Below are 20,701 nucleotides of genomic sequence, written 5' to 3' on the forward strand. Positions count from 1 at the left end.
GTGAGGCTATCATCGGCGACTCGCAGCGTGGAGTGGGACCCGCGGTACTCATGCTTTTCAGTGGCCAGTTTGGCGGAAAACGTCACCAAGCGGTTCGGTAGATCTATAGTGGCACCGTGCTCACGAAGGAAGTCGATGCCAAGTATAAGATCACGAGAGCATTCGCGTAGAACGAGAAAAGTCGCAACAAAGGTGCAGCCTCTCACCGTAACCCGGGCTGTACACATACCCAGACATACCCAGTGGTGCAACCACATGTCCGCCTGCCGTACGTATGTCTGGTCCGTTCCATGGCGTCATCACCTTTTTCAGTGTCCTTGTAAGCCGCCCACTAAGGATAGAATAATCGGCTCCCGTATCAACTAAAGCGCTGACCTCCTGCGTGTCGACGATAATAGGGATGTCCAGGGAGACCCGGCCAAGACCAGGGCCTGTCGACGTCGGTTCGGAGTGAAGTGAACGGTGTGGTGGCGGAAGCTGGACGGCGGTTGGGTGGTCGGCGTCGGGACAATTCAATGTCGACGGCAGGTCGGAGTGAAGGAAGCGGTGCGGCGACGGAAGCTGGGCGGCAGTTGTGTGGTCTGCGTCGGGGCGATTTAAGCGACACGGCGGTGATAACTGGTCGGCGATGCGGACGACGTCACGGCGATCTGGTCTGTGCGGTGAAAACTGGACAGGAATTCGGCGTTCGACGTCGGGGCGAATCGAGCGGTGCGGCGGTGGAAGCTTTACGACGAATCGGTGTGCGGCGGCCTCGCCCCCAAAGGTCGCCGGAGCTAGTTTTCCCGATGAGGACTCGAGGAACCATGGCGTCCAGCGGTATACCGTGACCCAGAGGGTGAAGAGCGACGAGGCGAAGGCGAGCGCGACTCGCGACGAGGAGAATGTGGCAGACTGGCGGGTGACGTACGCTGGCGGGTTACGTACTCGGCGATGTCCTGAGGCCGCTGACCAGGCCGTGGACGAGGGCTGTCGGGGGAAAATCCCCTAAGGCCCATCTGACGATAAGTGCACTGCCGGTACAGGTGACCTGCCTCGCCACAGTGGTAGCAGAGAGGGCGGTTATCTGGAGCGCGCCAGAGATCAGTTTTCCGGGGCGCCTGGCGCCGATCTTCCCAAAGGGGCAGCGGTGCCGCAGCGTGCACGGCGACCTGAGGTTACGTGTAAGGCGAAGGGGTGGGTAGCAGGGCTGGGCGGCGTGTGACATCAGCATAAGTCATCCGCTCGGTGGGGCCCGGGGGTGGTGGTGGAACGACTGTACTTGTTGGTGGCGTGAGTGCATTCTGGACCTCTTCACGGATGATGCTGGCCAGGGAAGCTGCGCCAGGAGCTCCATGAACTTTCTGGAGCTCCTCGCGAACCACGGTGCGAATGAGGTCGCGAAGGGAGCTCATATCTGCCCCGGGATTGTAGTCGGTTCGGTCAGACGGCGGTAGTGTGGATATGGAATTCAGCGGCCGACCGTACTGGCTGCAATATTATTTAAGTTATTATGGGCATATTAACAAGAATTTTACTATCTCTGATCGGAATAATTGAGCTGAGAAGTGTGCGCCAAACCGTCGAAGAGAAGATTCGTAGTGTGCTCATTCTGAGCCGCCGCCGCCGTGCGAAATAATGGGCTCCCTAGACAGCGGCAATCTGCTCTTCGGGCCGCGCGCGTCCGATATCTCACTCGCAGTGGTCATATGACGTCAGCTCTCAGCAGTGATTTCCCTACACAACCCCTAGAGGGGAAGGGGGTACACGCCCCTTGTTTTGCTGAAGTCACTCCTTCAATTTTAACGAATATTGGTTTTACACATTATATGAATTTTTAAACAAAAAACTAAATATAGCTACGGCTTCTTCTCTTCTATTCATGCCCCTACCCCCCGCAATGGATATTAGACAAACCTCCAAATTTTCGTTCCTAGTGAGACCTCTGGCTGTCACTCAGCATTTCGTCATGCGAATCCGGGCGAGACGGCGAAGTAAGGCTGCCGTTTTGGTTTGTGATGTTTCTGAGGGTTTTAGATTGGATAATACTCTGTGACTGGATGGGGCTGGCAGTGCGGCCTGGATGCGGTGCCCGCATGCCACTGATAGGAAGCGGGGAGGTGCGATGTGGGGGAAAGAGAGCGGGCTACTTTCCCGGAAAGGCGTGCAATGGAGGGAATGAGCAATTAGCAGTGAAGTTAGATGGAAGAGGCGCTGACGCGGGTTAGGGCACTTGCTCGGAAGTTTACGGTGATGAAAAGTAGACAAATCGATCAACATGGCAGAAGATGCAGCCACCCTAGCTGGCAGAAAAGTGAAATAACTTCATTTCCATGCCAAGTATGCAAGTCTTCACTGCCCTGTTGTTCAATACGACCTCTCGCGTCCATCGCCAAAGGCCCTGGCAAGCCCACAATCAAAGCTCAATGCTATGATGCCCGAGCGCGACGCTGGAGCTCACGTGCAGCCCAAAAGCCGCTTCAAAAACGCGCTCCCACAAGAGATAGCGAAAAAAATAAAGAATGAATAAATAAAACGTTATCTTTATGCGGTACGAGAGGAGGGGGGGGGCTGCATTAGGGACCCCATAAATCAGGGCAAAGAGGAAAAGCAAACCTATAGCGACTGCTCATTTTCTGCACCAGGTACGGCATTAACGAAAGGGAAACTTGGGCGGCTGGAACCCATTTAGTAGCTTAGGTATACTACGCAGTATTTGCGCGAAAGCAGTACTTCACGGATAAACAGGAACATCAAGAATTATCGGCAAATCTTTGGCCTCTGAGCTTCCCAGAAAACGAAATTCTTGGTGACGGATTTCAACCCAGAAAGTTTTCGAGGGAAGCGACAACGGAATCTCAAAAACATTGCCGCAACCGATTACACACAAAATGTCACCCAATTCCGCGCATACTTAGCATTTGCACAAGTGAGCCAAGTCGGCTGCTGTATTTTTGTGCACGAGAGTCTCTCTATATTTCCTTCAAAAATTGTCCTGAGCCGAAAGACCTTTTCGCTGAAGACAAACAGGAACTACAATAAACAGATCCCTCATTATTCGTGTTAGTTCCTCATGAAAAAGGCAAATATTATGAAAGGAAGCTCTGGCTGCAGAAAGCATTTGCGCACGAAGCTTCGTGAGCAAGCTTCCTGAATTTCTTAGGATTCGTTATTTCCTCAGGCTGAATAACAAAGGCTGGACGTTAAATTAATTTTATCCCCCGTTCTGTGTGCTCTCGGCGGCAAGACAGGGAGACCGCAAGGCTACCAGTGAACCGTAGTTTGCGAGACTTGCAGTCCCCATGATGTGTAGCGTCACGCGCACAGACATTAAGGTGGATGTGTATTGCTGCCTTTCTAAGGCACTAGGGCAACGACCCTGATCAGGTTACTGAAGAATATGCGTAATGTTTAACGTACTACCCCAGTTCTCTCTTGGCAAAGCAGTCGCGGTGCTTTGGGCGTAGTAAGACTTAAGTCCGATTTCTTGGCAACGGCATATATATATTTATATAAGATGACGGAATGTCGACTCACCGGAGGCAGAAAAGAAAAGCAGTGGAATCGTGTAATTCAGTAGGATTTATTTATTTTAACAGAAAATTAGCAAAATATAATTTAAGATTGCATCGTGCGAGAAATTTCGCTGGCTTCGGGCACCTGGCTTTGACAGCATCCCATAATCCACGGCAGAGGGTGTAGCTCGCAAACATCTGCCAAATGGTTGTACAAAGGCTTCTGGCGAAATGAGGCGTTGAAGCCGACGAGAATAAGAAATAATTGCCTACTGTGTGACACCTGTTTCGAGCTTCGCCCTGTCACTGACTTCTGTAAGGTTGTTGTTTTTTTACGCTCTAGCGATGTAAATTAAATAGCCGAGTGTAGATCCTGTACAACAGACAGGGTATGTTGTACAGGACTCTTTTGTAAAACCCTAAGCACACGCACAATACACAGTTAAGAAAAAAAAAAACGCATCTCGGCGAAAATTCTAAAGGCACGTGGTAGCAAGAGGACATGCGTCGCGAAAGGACGAATAGTGATAGTTCCGTCCGTCACCCGAACTCAAGGAAAAGTAAATAGATAAATAAGTAAAGAAATAGAGTTTCACTATATTTATATCAGTGTGCTGAAGCATAGCTTGAACATAGGAATACGAGCAAAATATCTGTTAAGCATATTTTTTGCATGGTTTAGCAAGGTTCTGCATTTTGTATTGCTTTATTGAACTGCGAGGCTAAATCTTCGCACTAAGAGTAGATGTAATAGCGCCTTTAACACCGCCTTTTCAATCGTCGATTTTGTATTTGTGTACGCTGGTTTTTATGGAAATAAAGACACTGTATCGGTGTCACGTTTCAGAGGACACCTGCGCTTCATTAGAGCACACCGCTTTCCCTTCGGCGACATTTTAATATTTTCTGTTTAGTTGATGCTTGGGGAAGGAGTTGCTCTATGTGATTTTTGGAAGACACCAAAACTTAATTTCGCCAAATTCATTCGGACCCAACGAGGCGAAATCAGAATTTCCATCCCGAGTAGTAAAGCGTACGCTGTAAAAGGCATCTTCTCTTTCCCGACTGATAATCATGGAACGGTGTGTGGCTAAAATATTGCACGCGTTTGACGAGACCTGACGTTGCGTCTTAATTATACAATGTTTGGTATTAACTGTAGTCAACAGTGGTAGCTTCAGTAGACGCGCCTTACTGCATACCAATTCATAGTACCTAGCTTGGTACGTACTTTCTTCTTGTTCAGACATGCCTTGGGTGCGCACGGGCAGTATGGCGCCGGACGAAGACGTTTTCATGGAGCTTTCAAGGAACGTCGCTTCACTCATGGCGTTCAACGGGACAACCGCGTGTGTCGACAAACCGCCCGTCGGACCTAACAACGAGGGCTTTGCAAACGGTGGGCAAGCCCGTCTCCTAGTCTTAATCATTAAATAGCAATATTGGCATGCTTCAGTTGAAAGAAAATCTAGCAAGAAAAGCTCAAGAATGTGTTCATCTCTGTGTTCCGTCGCGAAGTATTTGTTTCAAACTTTATCTTCGTAATCATCAAGTAGGCGCGCTCAAGACGATTCATTAAAACAAGACAAAACTGGTACGTGCGCCAACTTTCAACTGTATATTACATGTACGTCTCTCATTATATACACACATACAAAGAAAACATCTACAAACACGCGTCTAAGTGGAATTCATCAAACCGTAACCCATGAAGGATCGATTTCCATCACGCTGCCTGTTAACAACTGGATTTCTCTGCACGTCAGCGCTATCGACGAATCGCTTACGCATTCTATGGAACCAGGCCGTGCCATTTCATATGATGATAGAAAACCAACTAGCCGCCATTACAGCATTGCTTGCTTTATCTTCGTAGATGTATAAATCTGAGACCTGGTGCAGTATATTGAAAAGAACGTTAAGAAAAAGTGTTTTTGAAATTTAATACAGGTGTCCCAATTCAGCAAAAATATATCAACAAAAATGAAGACTTTTTCCTTGTTTGTTTACCCTCAGTGAGGAGATGGAACGACAATTTAAAAGGATTTGCGCAACTCGCCAATATAAATACACCGGGTATCAGATTTTGTTGTATATTGAGTTCTGCAGCTTGGGTTGGGTCGCCGTCACCTGTCAAATCTCTAAACGTTCCGGTAGGAGCTGTTCCTGACTTATTTCAGAAAACTATTGCAAGTCGTGATATGCTTTCATGTGTTTATACCGAAATAAACATGTAGTTCATTTTTGCAACATTTTATGCAAATGAGACAATATTTGAAATCCGACCATCAAATACAATGCCCAGGTGTAAACCATTAAGAGGAGTAATATGAGCAAGAATACAGCTTGAATAGGGTCCGTGGGCTTCTGTGAGAACTTCTGTTACACATATATTGAAATAGTGCTGCTCTGTTACAGTTCATAAAATAAATAGTTTAAAGGCGAAAAAAATCAGGCAAGACAGGTAACAGGACGAAGCGCTAACTTCCAACTGGTTTTATTGCATGCATGAAACTTACTTATCTAGCTTGTCGTCACATGCGCCGGCAGTTCACCTAAAGCTCAGGAACGACAGGATAAGGCGCACTCCGGGAATTTCTTTTCATTATAATACAATGAAATTGATGTGTCGCTTATGCACACGTTGCCTGTATTTGTGATTAAAAAAACGCTTGTATGAACTCCCTAGCAATAGAATCGTTGCTTTTGCCTAGAATGCGCAGATCAGTGAAGCATGGCTCACAACTGCGGGACGGGCACTTATTAGTGTGCTAAGGTAGATGTGTGCCTTCCTTGTTCTGCTCTACGTTTCTCATGCTCACTCGTTCGCTCATTCAGGCACCTGCCAGTCTGACCTATGTAGGAGTGTCCGCAAGACAGGGGAATTTCGTATACTACCCCATCTGCACATTTCACGAAAGGTCTCCTGTGCATTGTGTTGCTTTGACCTACATAGGACAGACTGGCAGGTGTCTGAGTGAGCGAACGAGTGAACATGATAGAAACGCAGAGCAGAACAAGGAAGGCACACCTAAGCACACTAATAAGTGCCCGTCCCGCAACTGTAAGCCATGCGTCACTGATGTGCGCATTCTAGGTAAAAGCAAAGATACTAATGCTAGGGAGTTAATAGAATAATTTTTTTTATCAAAAAGAAAGGCAACGTGTGCGTAAGCGACACATCAATTTCATTGTATAACAGAGAAAAGAAATTCCTGGAGTGCGCTTTATCATGTCGTTCCTGGGCTTTACGCGAGCTGCCTGCGCCTGTGACAAGCTATATAAGTACGCTTCAGGCATGCAATAAAACCAGTTGGGATTTGGCGCTTCGTCCTGTCACCTACCTATGTGTCTTGTCTTTTTTGCGCCTTTAAACTATTTATTTATGAGCCAAAACCAACTAGCCCAGCCCAAGTGCTCTTAGTCTGTATATAGTTGAATGTCACTCTATACTTTTTCTTGCATGTGGACATTTCGATGCCTCCAGAAATCATAGGTCAAGTTATTACGACATGGTTACGTGTGCAACTGCCACGGGGGTCAAGGTCATTTATGAAATACCTTCACAGTATAGTCGGAGAGTCCATTAATCATCAGTGCATGCTGACTTCTTTACTGGTGGTTTTCACCGTCGTTTCCCATGATCAAGGACTTCCTGTGTTCGTGGCAGTCCCTATCACTGTCTATGGAAACAAATCTTCTCTCCTCTTCCTGCCAGAAAAAGGGGGAGAAGTAGTGCAGATTATAACTTAGTTTGGCTCCTTTATTTTCTTATACCCTAGTATTTTACGTTATTATTTGAACGTGATAGTTTTAAAGACCCCATTCTCCACAAACTCCTGCTCAGGCGTCGTTGGCGTTGTGAGACGGCAGTTGGCTGAGGTCTGATTTGTCGTCGGTTTGTCTAATGTCACAATACCACATCAAACGGCTTAATCGGCAGGACCTGCCAAGTCGTATTTTCTTTTGATATTGGAAGATGAGGTAGGACTTCAACGCCCCGGGAGCTTCGGATCACCATCGCGTGCTACCCCAAGGCAACGTTGCATGTTCATAAGCCTTGGTTAAAGCGGAGCTTTATGCTTATGTTGGATGGCCTTTCAAATATTCTGTTAGCCACAAACGCATGCTAATGAATATATTTCTTTAAGATGACTAAGGCACCAATGAGAAGTTTGTGATTGAATACCACAGCGCGTGCACTCCGGTGAGAATATGCAAGGGTAGCCGCAGGCGGGAAACATAAACGCTGTCGCGTTATAGAGCTTATTCACGTGACGTCATTGCAGCCTTCCTGCCAACCATAGAATGCATAACGCAACGTGAGAGAGGGAGAAAGAAAGAGAGAGAGAGGGCCTACGGCGAATAATGACACTGCATCGGTGAAATCCCAGCTGTGGTTGGACGGCGTTCCAAACGGCGTCTCAAGTGTCCGACAAATGAGCCGCATGCAGCAGGGTGGACGCTGGTAGACGCTTTTTAGTTTCGAACCGCCCAGTGTTATGGCGTCTCCGCAATACAGGGTTGCCACAACCGCCGCCTGCTAAACCTGATAGTGAATAGGGTCTATACGTTTAGTGCGACGTGGAGCTTAAATGCTCCCAAGGTTTCCTTCAAAAGATAATTTTTCAGTTTTAAACCATAATGTTTCCCCTTAGATGCGATTTTTTTCTCACTGTGATAGAATATGGACACAAGAGACCCCTGTTTTCCTGACTTCGAGTGATACGCTGTTCTTTTTCCGCTGCACAGTCATATTCTGAAAGTTACGCGAGAGTCAACCACTTTATACGGGACATATCTTGCTATGAGATGTTACTACGTCTCTATAATAATAAAACTATCTGAAGACTTCGCACTTTGCTGCTCATGCATCATGCAGGTTTCTATTTTCTCAAAAGGCCCATGAATTCAAAACTCGATGCTATTAACGGCCCGAACCATAAATGATGGGTTTGACAGAGAGTTACGCTAAGTGCGGGTAAGAGAGCATTCGTAAGAGAGCCCAAACCACGAATGAAGCTTATGAAGAAATTCTTCAGAATGCTATCAGTGGTCCTGATCAGCATCCAATGGTTCTGATTAGACCTGACTTCGGTTTTTCGTGGGCGCGGCGGGAATAGGGGCTTATTTAATTGCTATTATTCGCCGACAGGGGCCGCTTTCCTTCGCATCAGCGCCAGCCTGGCGGACTACGCGTACGCCTACGAGGGTTCCTTGCCGATAAGCGTGTACATTGGCTGCTGCAAGTACGACGAACCGCGATCCCTGAGGGCGCACTTCGAGCACAGCAGGGCGCCGCTGCTCAAACTGCTGCGCCTGGCCAACAGAGGTAGTACTCGCCCACCTCCTCCTCTCACTGAAATTACTCTCGCTTCCGCTGGAGTTTCGCGCAGCTCAGTCATGCTGCCTTCGTAAGGAATACGTCCAACGCAAAGCATCAACTATTCCATGCAAACACATACTTTGTGCAGAGGTTACCTGCTTGCGTTTAGTGGTGGAGGTGAAGCTTGTCTATTCCACGCAAAACAAAAATATTCTGCAGTGATTGAAGAAATACTCGATAGTAAGGTGTAGTGTGCACCAAAATATACCTTTATTGGCCGTGAAAGAAGTTTATTTGATTTGCACCGGTGCTTCCACGTGGCGTAAACGTCATGATTCTAAAATGATTTGTTGCTACCAACAGCAACAAAAAATGTTTCACAGCATCGCGTGTTTTACACGAAAACAACTTTCGGAACGAATACATGCCCTTGCACACACTGAAATATCTCAATGTCGGAGAAGTGCTCGTGAACCAGTTGACCCTTGCCAGCAGTATGGTGTCGAATGGTGCAGAAGTACGCTAGCTTCTCTGCAATGCGGAGGTGTTTATGAACCATGCAATCATTTCTATCGAATAGAGGGACATGCAGTGCACAGAAAGTAAGCTGGAAATGTATGCTCTACTTCTAAATTCTGTTCCGATGTGGTCTGTCAGCATACTGAGGATCCGGAAAGTAGCAGCAATCGGGCGGGGATGAGATGACTCATATTGTGGCTTCCTTCTTCACTTGATAAATCGTGACATGGATGACAGCATAGATCAGTGAAAACAAGTGACCGAATTTTGCCTGTCAAACCCCTCCAATTGTCCTGTCCTCTCAAAGCACTTGCGCTGTTTCGCCCTGATCGAATCACGTGTACCACCAAACAGAGGGGCCCCTATATTTAGGCAGAGATTTTCCATGCGCAGGATTTATTGCACATATATGTGGAGTCATAATGGCAAGATAGAAACTTTTTGAAAATGAAAAGATGTTCATCGAAGCGACCAGTCTGATGTAAGCAGGTGTGGTATTAGGTCCGAAACACCAATGTACACTGCTGTGGTCTACATCAAATTTCATTCGTATGCGTAAAAAACAGAATGTAATTTGTGAATTTTGATCTTTGGCTGTTTTCTCTTTGCTATTTCATCTAGCTCTTTGCGCACAATCACTCTCCAAAAAAGACACTGCATTCAGTAGGAAATACCCAACCACGTTCTGTTATTGCATCTACATACCCATACTACATATCCAGTGCTACAAGAGGCCCTAGCGTTTGGCTACTGTGCATAGTCGGGCCAAAATAGGCATGCGCAGTCCAATTCAAGGTGTCGAGGAGGGGGTGGTTGTGATAGAGCCAGATTGAGCTTTAACTTTTCTCTGGCGGACAGGGATACCAAAGGAGGTAGCAAGTCATAATGCCATGCTAGGCGGAGAATGAAACGAGAAACTGTGCTCGGGAAAAATGCAATTACTGTGTCGCTTACGTATAGATTTGGCAAGTGCTTGTGCTAACTTTGTTAAGCATATTAAAAGTAGACTTCGGACCCATTCATGTTGGCCTCACCTTAACTATATATTGCCGCACTATAATGGGAAATAAACGTTTTTTCTCTGAAAAGAAGCCATTTTTATTAGATGTGAGAGAAAAATTATACGCCGGCATGACCGCTAGTGTCTACTGACCATATACCTAGACTGACATTCATAAGTGAAGTCTTTCAAGCAAGGCTGCACCACCAAGATGTGGTCGCGTACTGTCTTTCAATATTGATCTTGTGTGTTTGAATCTAGTAGCAGCCAAAATATGTTGTCTTTAAATTCAATTCTTTTTGCTGCAATGCCCACACAAACATAATCACTCAGTAATCGAAGCAACAAAACTGTGTAAAGAATAAATATGTGTAGATGTATCATATTGTCCTGAGTTTTCATTCTTTGTGGACGAAAGCCCAGTCCGCCTGGACGGATTTTTTTTTTTTTTTGCCGCAGAATTGTTCCGCGCGTGATCAGGCCGCCAAACATCTGCCTTCACGGCTGCAAGAAGCAGCCAAGATAAATGCCCGTGATAGTCTAAAACTGCGGTACAGCAAAAAAAAAAAAAAAAGAGAGAGAGAGAGAGACAAGAGAAAAGTGCTTGCAGCGGGCGAAGTTCAAAACATGGGAAAAAAAATACCAAGGATGCCAACTATGCTTCATACCCTTTTCTATTTAAAATGAGTTTATATTCTTTCTGACAAGTGTTACGAATCCTCGATTGTTACAGGTGTTCGGGGCACCTTGTCCAACCGCCGTGGGGAGCCCGTGGCGGGCGCACTGCTCGCCATCCAGAACAGGACGGTTGGCTTCCGGTTGAACCAGTTCGGAGAGTTCTGGCGGGTCCTGATGCCGGGATTCTACATGCTCCTGGTAATCCTGGTTACAAAACATTGTAATTCTCATGCACTTACCACCGCATAGCCTTTCGTCGTAACATCTATTCATTGCCACAATAGGAAATTCTTTTTCGATGTAAATATGAACTCTGGGCGAGATTGCAGTCTGTGAGTGTGTCACACAGCTGAGTAAGACCTCGCTTATATTGCCTCCAGAATGCCTGCTGCGGAAGCTGAAGTGCAGGAATACAGTCATCCTGCGTACAGAGCACGATTGGTGGGTGCACTTTTCCATTGAGGATAAAGGGAAAGGTGTTTAGACGAAACAATTGTAAAGTATCTGCCCTTGGCGTGTCTTTCGTAAACTCGAGGATACAGCAGATTCAAAATGCGTGGAAAGGCAATTTTTTAAGCGAGTGTAGTCGAATATCTTTCAACTTAAAATTTTCATCAATTCCAAACTAATTCAGTTTAGTGCAGTAAAGGTTGCCCGACTAGATCAGTCCGCTTTTAGAATAGTAACTCGGTGGTTTATCCGAACTAATTGATTGCATCTAAGGTTTGGTCGCACGAAATGGTGATGCAGAGCCTAAAAAAATCTGAATTGGCCATTGTGCAAAATACTTTTGTAGAGCCTCGTCACGCAATCTAAGCCCCTTTACGGCAGCCCTATGCCTTGAGTTTCTTTTTTTTTTCAACGTTCAAAAAGCAGGGCGCGAAATCCCATAAAGGAATGAAATATTGGCAAACTAGACGCACTCACTGACAGCGATAACGCCAATGTTTCAAAAATGGACCCGAAGACCGAACTGTAATTGAAAAACGCGGTGTTTGAGCATCCGATTCGCGTTTAGACCAGGTGCCTCAATAGCGCAAAAGACGCGTCCTCTCTGGAAATGAAGCCTTGCAGAAAACGATGTTGCCCCGACGTGGTTATTTAAACGGAGAGCCGCATTCTACTGTTGACAAGTGCAAAGAAGAGGAAAATCACCAATTTCGCATTTCATTTTAGAGGTAGGAAAGCAAAAGACGCGGATATAACGGAAGTCCCGATTACAATGAAAGAATGCATTTCGGCTTATCCAGTTCGGTGCCAGCGTCAATTCTTTTCCTAGGCTCAACATTACTATTTAAGCAAAGGGGAAAAGCTGTGTGCTATCGCATTTCCTTTTACGAAATAAAACTGATCGCCTTAAATTTAGAACCTTATTGAACCCCGTCAGCAAGGAGGCCCGGCGTAAAACATATATGTAGAGTGTAGTGACTGTGCTATGCACTGATGTCGCATTTGGTTCACCAAAGTAAATCGACAGTTCACTTTTCGGATGCAATAAAATTGGTGATTGTGCGCAATGACCACACGTTCACGTACTCTGTATAAGGATGGTGAATGTGATGACATTATTAACGAAAGAAAACTGCTCAAGCTTTACAAAAGTTAGCTGACTTGAAGAGCAGTCCTTACCGACAAACGACCGGGATGCGTAATGAGGACACGGTTTGGCTGATCGTTTCCTGTAAAACGCATCCTCTCGAAGTATATGAGTGTTAGTTTTTGAGCAGGTATAAATGCACAGGGTGGTGGTAAAACCTGTGTAATATTTACTTCTTAGGACTATATTTAATGACGCGGGAAATATGCTCTGGGAACTATGCTATCGTCTGTGATGCTGGTTTTACTGACGATAATGGCACGGCAGTTACGCGTGGCGCATCACAAAGATGATCGTGTTACTAGGAACCTTGGTGTACAGCCGGAGTGATATCTCCTGTCATATCCCACTTCCTGTTGAAGAGAGGGCGATAAAGTACAAAAAATTTGCCTGGACAGATTAAAAAGACAGACACTGCTCCGAGCAGGCAAAGATCTGAGCAGAAAGAAAGAGGTCATACGGAGAAAGGTGAGGGAGGGTATTTTTTCTCAACCCATTCGCACTACGCAGATGGCATCCGACGATCCAGGACCCGCGGTGTAATCCTTGTAACGAAATGACAGACATGACACACATGGTGTGGACTGTCGTGGAAGGCAATAATCATCAGCCAGAACGATGAATGTTAAACGAAAGTAATCCACATGCCCATGAAAACCGCCGAATCCCAAGAGATTCCAGCCAGCTGAAAGGGCAGAAAGTTGACGGCGGTCAGAACTCATGTTCTCACTTCCATCTGATTTCTTGATGGGTTCAAATAAAGTTATTCAACACATTCAACCACTCGAATCAGAGGTAATAGGGACCATGCAGAAGTGCTGCTACTTCCTAACGGCCGGTTGCCTGTTCATAACTTTGCGCTAATGCCAAAAGGTGGCAGTTGAAGTAATAAAACAAGCACAGACGGCTATCAGCGATATAAGGAGAGTAGGGAATGATACTGAAGGGCCACTATCTATTCTTTTTACCTTAAATACTGCGATCCGGCAAGCGCAAGGGTCAACGTGGCATTGCAGTTGCGTATCGATTCCCGAAAAAAAAAAGTAATAAGCACGCCACGAAATTTTTAGTGACAAATTGTGCGTGAAAATAATATGTGAGGTATGGACATGTTGCTTTCCTTCCACTCGTACAATGTTTATTTCCTCTCTACTCGGCCAGCCCCGTTTTAAACTTAGCGCTTCAGAATTATGAAATCGAATCCATTGCGGTGCTCAAGTCAGCGCCAGTATCTATACTTCGTGCCATAGACTATCTGTATGATGAAATCGACCACCGCTCTCTTTCGCCGACAGGTGAGCGCCGACGGGTACCTGCCGGCTGCCGTGGATTTTCACGTCAACAGTGGCCACGTCACAACGTTAGATATCAAGCTTCACACCGGCTACAAATATGAAGGATAAAAGCTGAAAAATAGTTCAGTGACAGTATCTTGACTACGGCGTATCAGTTATTGGTGAAGGTCTAGTCCCCTGGAGACTCGCCAGACGATAAACAAATCAAGTCTAGCATTCGCGGGTATCGTGAAGTAGCGCCATCTATCGGACACCAGTAGTCAGCACTACATGTAAAACACTACAACGCAAGATCTGCAGTAACATGGTCCGCTATTTGGTCACTAAATACAGTCAAGTATTGCCTACACGCTGGAAGTTTGACATTCAAAATGACACCTCCAATACGATGGTGTACTTCCGTGTGCGTTAAAGGTGCAATATGTCAACTGTTATCAGTGTTGCGCGCCACTAGGTTCCTCGGCCAGATGCGTTCCCAACCATGTGACGTTTACATGTACAATTTTGATGTCGCGCACTTCACGCTTTTTGTTATGAGACGGGGACAGTGTTCGCGATAAGACGGCGCCAAGCGCTTTGAGATTCCGCTCAAGAATAATGCGCGAATGGGCTAATCGCGTGCCACACCTTGCGATAACAGAGAAAGCAGACATGATGAACTGTCCCGCGTTCAAATGCTCATTTTTAGCCTCGGAAGGGCAATGGTTGGGGCCGAAATGAGAATTGCGCTGTGAATCTGGCAAACAAACAGCACGATGTCCAGCTAACAAAGCGGCGAATTTGATAATGAAAACACAACAGATACCGCTGTGGCAGGAGCCTCCACTACAACCGGCGATGACCACTCTGTTCCAGCCTTAAAGGGCCAGCAAGAGCCACTGAACTACCGCGCGTAGCCTGCTGGTCATATTTGCTCGTACGGAATATCTAGCGGATCTACATGGGGCGTCAGTTCCCCAGTTATTGGCATTAGAATAGTCACGGAGACTATCGTCTACAGTGTTTCGGGTAGTGTCAAGCGCTTTTTCGTTGCATATAGCATATATGTTCAAGTCATTGTTGGCTAGCTAGCTCGCGTAAGAAATTTCATCTGATGACATTTATAAACAAGGATCTAAAAGGGGAGCCGGGGACTGAAACCATATACGCTGTCCTTTATTCCCACTATACGCGAAGCTCAAGTGTCCGCTCAGCTTTTATCCTCTTCATACAAAATGAGCGCCTATGTGAAAACTGCCGTTGACCTGATCCCGCTAGTTAACAAGATTTCATACAAAAAACTAAATCCAAGGTCTATTAAGAAAACCGAAAGAAAACGTCATTTCTGCCAACTTCGCGGAGAATTCGTAAGCCCTGTTCATCTCTAGCTCCTTAAGGCATGTAAACTATTAAAATTAACTAACAGATTTTAAATGGGATGAAATACTTCATAAAAGGGGATGTGCCTTCAAACCACTTTGTTGCCCGGCGATAGCCTCAGTTGATTCGTCTCTGGTGAAACCAAGCCAATTACTTTCGTTGCGATACAAGGAGTGCTACATTTACCCTGATGAACTGCTATTCTTGAGGGATTTCTGGCTACAGCGGGGATTTCTAGAGCAGCTGTTAGAGAAGCGCATGTGTTCACACCTGCGTTCTTTTTTTTTTCTTCCTGGTTGTTGTGCTTCGTCATCGCGTTATCCAGTTCCCTATCACTACTCCGGCGTATTTCAAGTGGCCATTAGAGGTATAAGTACAGCATGAGATTTTCGCACCCACTGTATATACCTGTGCACTTTGGAAACGCACACACAAATAAAAATAAAGCCATCGCGAAGGTCAAAATTGTGAGTAGACCGATACGCTGTATATTATAAATAGAATTGGCAGAGCTTGAAGGGTGGACATTTAGAAGCAGGCAGTGTGTGCTGACCTATGCCCCAATGTTTGTCCGAAGCAGGCGTATGAAGATTTCAAGCGTCTTTTATGCAGGTCGATGTAAAGGTGACCGAAGTCTTAATTCGGCTTAATGTTTATACCGAACAGAAAACGTTAGCAGGGGTTTAGCTTTAGGTAAACCCGGTAGGTTGCGTAAGTAAAGCCGACGTAGCTTCTCTTTCTGTTATTTATTCTCCTTCTGCGGCGCGGCGTGGCTACGGACCGTGTTTACCCGACGGCTTCAAGAGGGGCCCCATCTGCGGTCGCTCTAAAGGTCAAACGTGGCTACCGGCCGGGTTTACGCGACGGGCTGAAACCTGGCGTAAGCAATAAAACATTCCGTCCATTCTTTGCAGAAGTTTTTCGAAAAGCTTTTACTGTTTTCTGGTGCCCTCTTAACATCCTAAATGATAGTTGTCACGAACGGAAGAGGAAGAAAAATATCACTCGGAGTAACTTCGGCGTAGGCAATGTGGGGCGGTCTGCAGCGGTCTCGCTGTTGTCACAACCATTGTGGGCTCCTCGCTTTTTTCCAGGCGTTATAAAGACAAAAAATGTTTATAAAAAATGTAAACAAAGAGATGTGGTTTGGTGCACTACGAGGATTGTAACGCGCTAAAGTGACATCCACTGATGTTTGCCGCAAAGTACACGTAAACCTTTGGTCATCTGATGAGAAGAGAGGAGTCGCTGGAGAAAGATTTGATGTTGGGAATGGTTGAGGGTTGTTGGAGAAGGGGTAGGTAGCGAACGCGATGGTTAGATGGCATTCTCGAGGCGCTGCAGATGAAGTTATGCGATGTTAGGAAGATAGAGACCGGAAAGCGTGGCGTGATATGGTCCATAGGGTCACGAGGAGTCAGACACGACTGAACGACTGAACTGAACTGAACTGAACTGAACTGAACTGAACACACAAACCTTGTCTTTCACCTGGATCTAAACGCGGTCACCATGCCGGGATCGAACCTTGTCTTCCCAGCGCAGCATTCGACTGTCCGCAGCACTGAGGCACTGCGGCAAGATTGTAAACAAGTAGAGTATAAATTATTCAACCTTTTCTAAAAGAAAGGTGCATTTATTAGAAGAGTTGCTACTAGACTAATAGGAATAACAAAAAGACATGGTTCTGTGCTCAAATAATTGTAACAAAAATAATAATGTCAAAAGTAATGATCTACAGAGCTGTCAAGCTAATACGATGTCAAAAGTTCAAGGGCCGCTAGTGTCTGACAGCAACTAGATGCACAGAGAGCCTTGCATATACCCGAGATGATTGAAGCATGCCGGCACTGTACCAAAGCAAAGCAAATTGCTAGTTAGCATGCCTGAGACATATAAACCGATTAATGTCAAAAAACGAAAGAACAAACCATTCAGTGTCTGGCTCTTGCATGTTCTTTACTTACGGTCGGGCGCGTAAAAGCAATAAGGAAAAGACTCAAGAAGCAGAGTACGGTTTACTCCCAAAACAGTTGCCTAGACACAACAGCGCACAGGATGCAGTGGTCGAAATGTGCAGCACGGCAGGCATCCTCCGCTATATAAGCAGGTGTTTTTTTAGACGCACACTTGTTTTCATTTTTTTTTGAAAAATATGTGTTCGCCATATGTATTGATAACTTGCCTGAGAATTCTTTCTTCACGAACTTTGTGACTTATTAACTACGTTTTCATCCTTCAGTAAGTCGACCGAAGATGAAGTACACGTATTTTTCCAAGAGGTAACAAAGAGCAAGAAAATATTCCAAGACTCCTTCAGGCAGGATCATATCCCAGCCCACTGCTCATGATCTTGTGGTACCCAACACAATACAGAGAAACATGCAAAAATTGTAAAAACAAAACAGACATGGTTCACATGATCCGTCATGCCCAAACATAACGCAAACACATAGGGAGAAAGAACAGAGGCATCCTGGGAAGCTCTGATGCTCACTTCGGATACTGGCTGAAGACGACGCCCGGATTCCGAGCCGCCGTTTAAGCGGATGGGTATCCCTATCCTAATTTGTTGGAAAATAAAGTTATTTCAATTAATCCCGGAGGTATTGCAAGTATATAAGTGTTTTTATTTTTGCTTAATCAAGATGAATGGATAGCGTAAACCATAGAAACTATAGATGTGAGAAGAATTGCAAATCTGTGTTCCAAAGCCACATATTGTGGCTTCGCGACCCCAAACCTCAAAATTCGTAACTGATCACATTACGACGGACAAGAAGTTAATTGAATTGTTGCACGAATGTTTGCATTATTTGATAAACCGCTCGCGTTCGAAAGGGAGACCGCGTTGGAGCGCTGCGGATGTATATTTAGTCCAGCAGGGATTCTTTAACGAGTGCTGACATTGGACAGCACACGACAGGTTTCGCATTTTGGTTCCGTCAGAATGCAACAGCGGCTGGCTGGATGAAAATCTGCGACCTTGGCTTCAGGCGCCGAAAGTCAAAGCCGCCGGGCCGCCGCGGCGAGTCTTGGGGTGACGAAGGGGTGCAATATCTTTTCTTTTGTTTGTAATGGACGGCGGCGGCATCTGAGAAACAGTGAGTGTGTATTACCGGCGGATACTTTAAAAATAAAGCCTTATAGAAAAGCGAGCATACTAAAGCATGGGACGGCAAAATCCCGATGACAGTGGCAGAGTTGCAGTGGTGTGATTGCTAGCACAAGAACGATACTTTTTATGAAATTACCATAAAAAAGTATCAACTTATATTTGGAGCCTGGGAGACGAATTAGATTGTAAGGCCTGCCTTCAAGTTTTTGGCGCTTGCTGTGACGCATTCCAGCAGATGTTCTGGCAGTTATTCAAAGGTAACAATGAGTCTAAAACCTGCACCGAAGCTAGCTGTCTACTAGCTGACTGTGATGCTGTTTACGGTGTTAAAGTGCACAACCAAAACTTTCAGTACAATGATCCCTCTCATGGAAAATTCGTGATTCATTTCTACATATACTCAGCTTGCCCCCTTGTTTTGGAAAGCCGCAGACTGAAGCGATTAGCACGATGACCCCATCATGTCAAAATGAATGCTATTGCTTGCATCTACAATGCTTGCGCATGACATTCCAATTATCACACTTTGTCGCTCGAGCAAGCAAGCAAAGTTTTGTTTTTAGACTCAAATCGTAAAAAATTGAGTTTTCAAGGCAAGGGCAAATAACCTGAGTGTGCTGCCGGCGATTCGGCTAGAAGAGTAGCGTCAAACTAGTCTGGCTGCCTTGTTCTTTGTTCATGGATGTGCCCAACCTTGTAAACAGGCTAAAGCCCAATGAACCAGCTGTAGGATGTATGCGGTAAAGCTGCAGCTTCAGAAGGGATCAAACATATTTAATCCGGTCTATTACCTCTAGCCACATTCAGCCACCGGCGCTTTCCTTCTTTTCCGTGTTCTCTTTGTTCTTACTCTGTGTTTTGCACTGTTTTACATCCCAGGTTATTAAATAATATGCCTGCAACATGGCCTATGGTCTCTGGACAATATGGACTGTGCCCGAATTTAGATCAACAGTCTCTTGAGGGACAGCGGCAGCTTACATTCATTACTATTCTATTTAGACTCTGTTCATGCCGAATACCCATACAGCGAGCTTTTACGCAGCCGAATTATCTTCGAACTGATTTCAAGCTAACCGCTGAAAATGTCACTACCCCCCATTTCCCATGTCACGGTGGCTCGTTCGTGAAGGACGCTCGACTGCTACTCCCAAGAAAGTGTGTTCGATCAGAGCCTCAAGGTGACCGCGTGCTCTGCGATGTCGGTTCATGTTAAAAAACCCGGGGCTGTATAAACTAAAAGGAACACTAAAATAAGGCATCAATCGTACCTCTAGTCACTTCGGGACATACCAGATTAGCCCCCAGCCCCCAATTCGAATCAATATACTTGTCTAAATTTTTAATTCCCTTTTACAACGTTTAGACAATCTTTTCAGCAGATAATTGGTGACTGTGAAACTCGCCCCACTCAGTATGGAATCCTTATTGACTCCCCGATTGCGCTAAGCCAAGGCGTTTTATTTGCGGGCAAAGAATGATTACAACAAGGAATGATTACAACAACCATCGCTCACTTGGATAAATATATTTACACCAAAAGGCTATGGCGTATTCATGTCATAAGATACACCTTGGAAAAGCTTTATCTATCTCTGTATTTCGCAGAGTTCACAAGCATGGTAACAACTCTGCCTTCTGGAATACTTCAAAAGCAGCCCTTTCGTTAGACTCTCTCCTGAACTACTCCTTGTCCAAACTCAAGAACAAGGGGAAAATTGCAATATATTGCATAGACATGAATGAGGAATACATAGTGACAAAAACGCTGATTCAGATACACTGTCGCCTCCTCATTGGGAGCACAGCCGGTAAACAGTGCACGAACAATGAAACGTATAGACAGAAAAGTTTCACGTAGCGGAACTGAAACTAGAAGTGCATGAACTTGAGAGACAAGACAGATTCAAAGAAGCAAGACATTTCAGGCTCAAGACAAGGCACACATATATGACCGACCCGCATTTTTTAAAGCACATTGACACCGAGTTGGTAAAGATGCGAGCCGGAACGTGGCCTCTGTTCTTTACTGCATGCCCAAAATCCCAGTCAGAAAGTAGAGTGCACTTTACAGTTCAAATTCTAGAAAAAGGCAACATAATCATAATCAGGAAGTATTCAGAGACTTGGAATGGGAGCAGTTAGGGATAAGGGTAGATGGAGAATACCTGAGTAATCTGCGATTTGCTAATGACATCGCCTTGCTAAGCAACTCGGGGGATGAACTGCAAATAATGAATGATGACCTAGACAGGAAAAGTAGAAAGGTAAGCTTGAAAATCAATATGCAGAAGACTAAGGTAATGTTCAACAGC

The 20,701-nt window shown here is 45.5% G+C and overlaps 1 protein-coding gene across 1 annotated transcript; it reads left to right on the forward strand.

The window, feature by feature from the left end:
- The first annotated feature begins 4,742 nt into the window (after positions 1 to 4,742).
- On the forward strand, positions 4,743 to 14,017 carry LOC146181339 (carboxypeptidase E-like). Its single transcript, XM_084575767.1, has 4 exons — positions 4,743 to 4,893; positions 8,650 to 8,826; positions 11,073 to 11,215; positions 13,910 to 14,017. Exons 1-4 carry the CDS (start codon positions 4,743 to 4,745, stop codon positions 14,015 to 14,017), a joined length of 579 nt encoding a protein of 192 aa, XP_084431893.1.
- The last annotated feature ends 6,684 nt before the right edge of the window (positions 14,018 to 20,701 follow it).

The sequence above is a fragment of the Amblyomma maculatum genome, chromosome 8 (assembly GCF_055883805.1).
Source record: "Amblyomma maculatum isolate TAMU_Amacu chromosome 8, ASM5588380v1, whole genome shotgun sequence".
Classification (NCBI taxonomy): Eukaryota; Metazoa; Arthropoda; class Arachnida; order Ixodida; family Ixodidae; genus Amblyomma; species Amblyomma maculatum.

Bases quoted from the DNA above. Each gene is read 5' to 3' on its own strand.
- LOC146181339 (XM_084575767.1), top strand. From the start codon at position 4,743: ATGCCTTGGGTGCGCACGGGCAGTATGGCGCCGGACGAAGACGTTTTC. The intron at 4,894-8,649 runs GTGGGCAAGCCC...ATTCGCCGACAG, and splicing joins CAACGAGGGCTTTGCAAACG to GGGCCGCTTTCCTTCGCATC. The intron at 8,827-11,072 runs GTAGTACTCGCC...CGATTGTTACAG, and splicing joins GCTGCGCCTGGCCAACAGAG to GTGTTCGGGGCACCTTGTCC.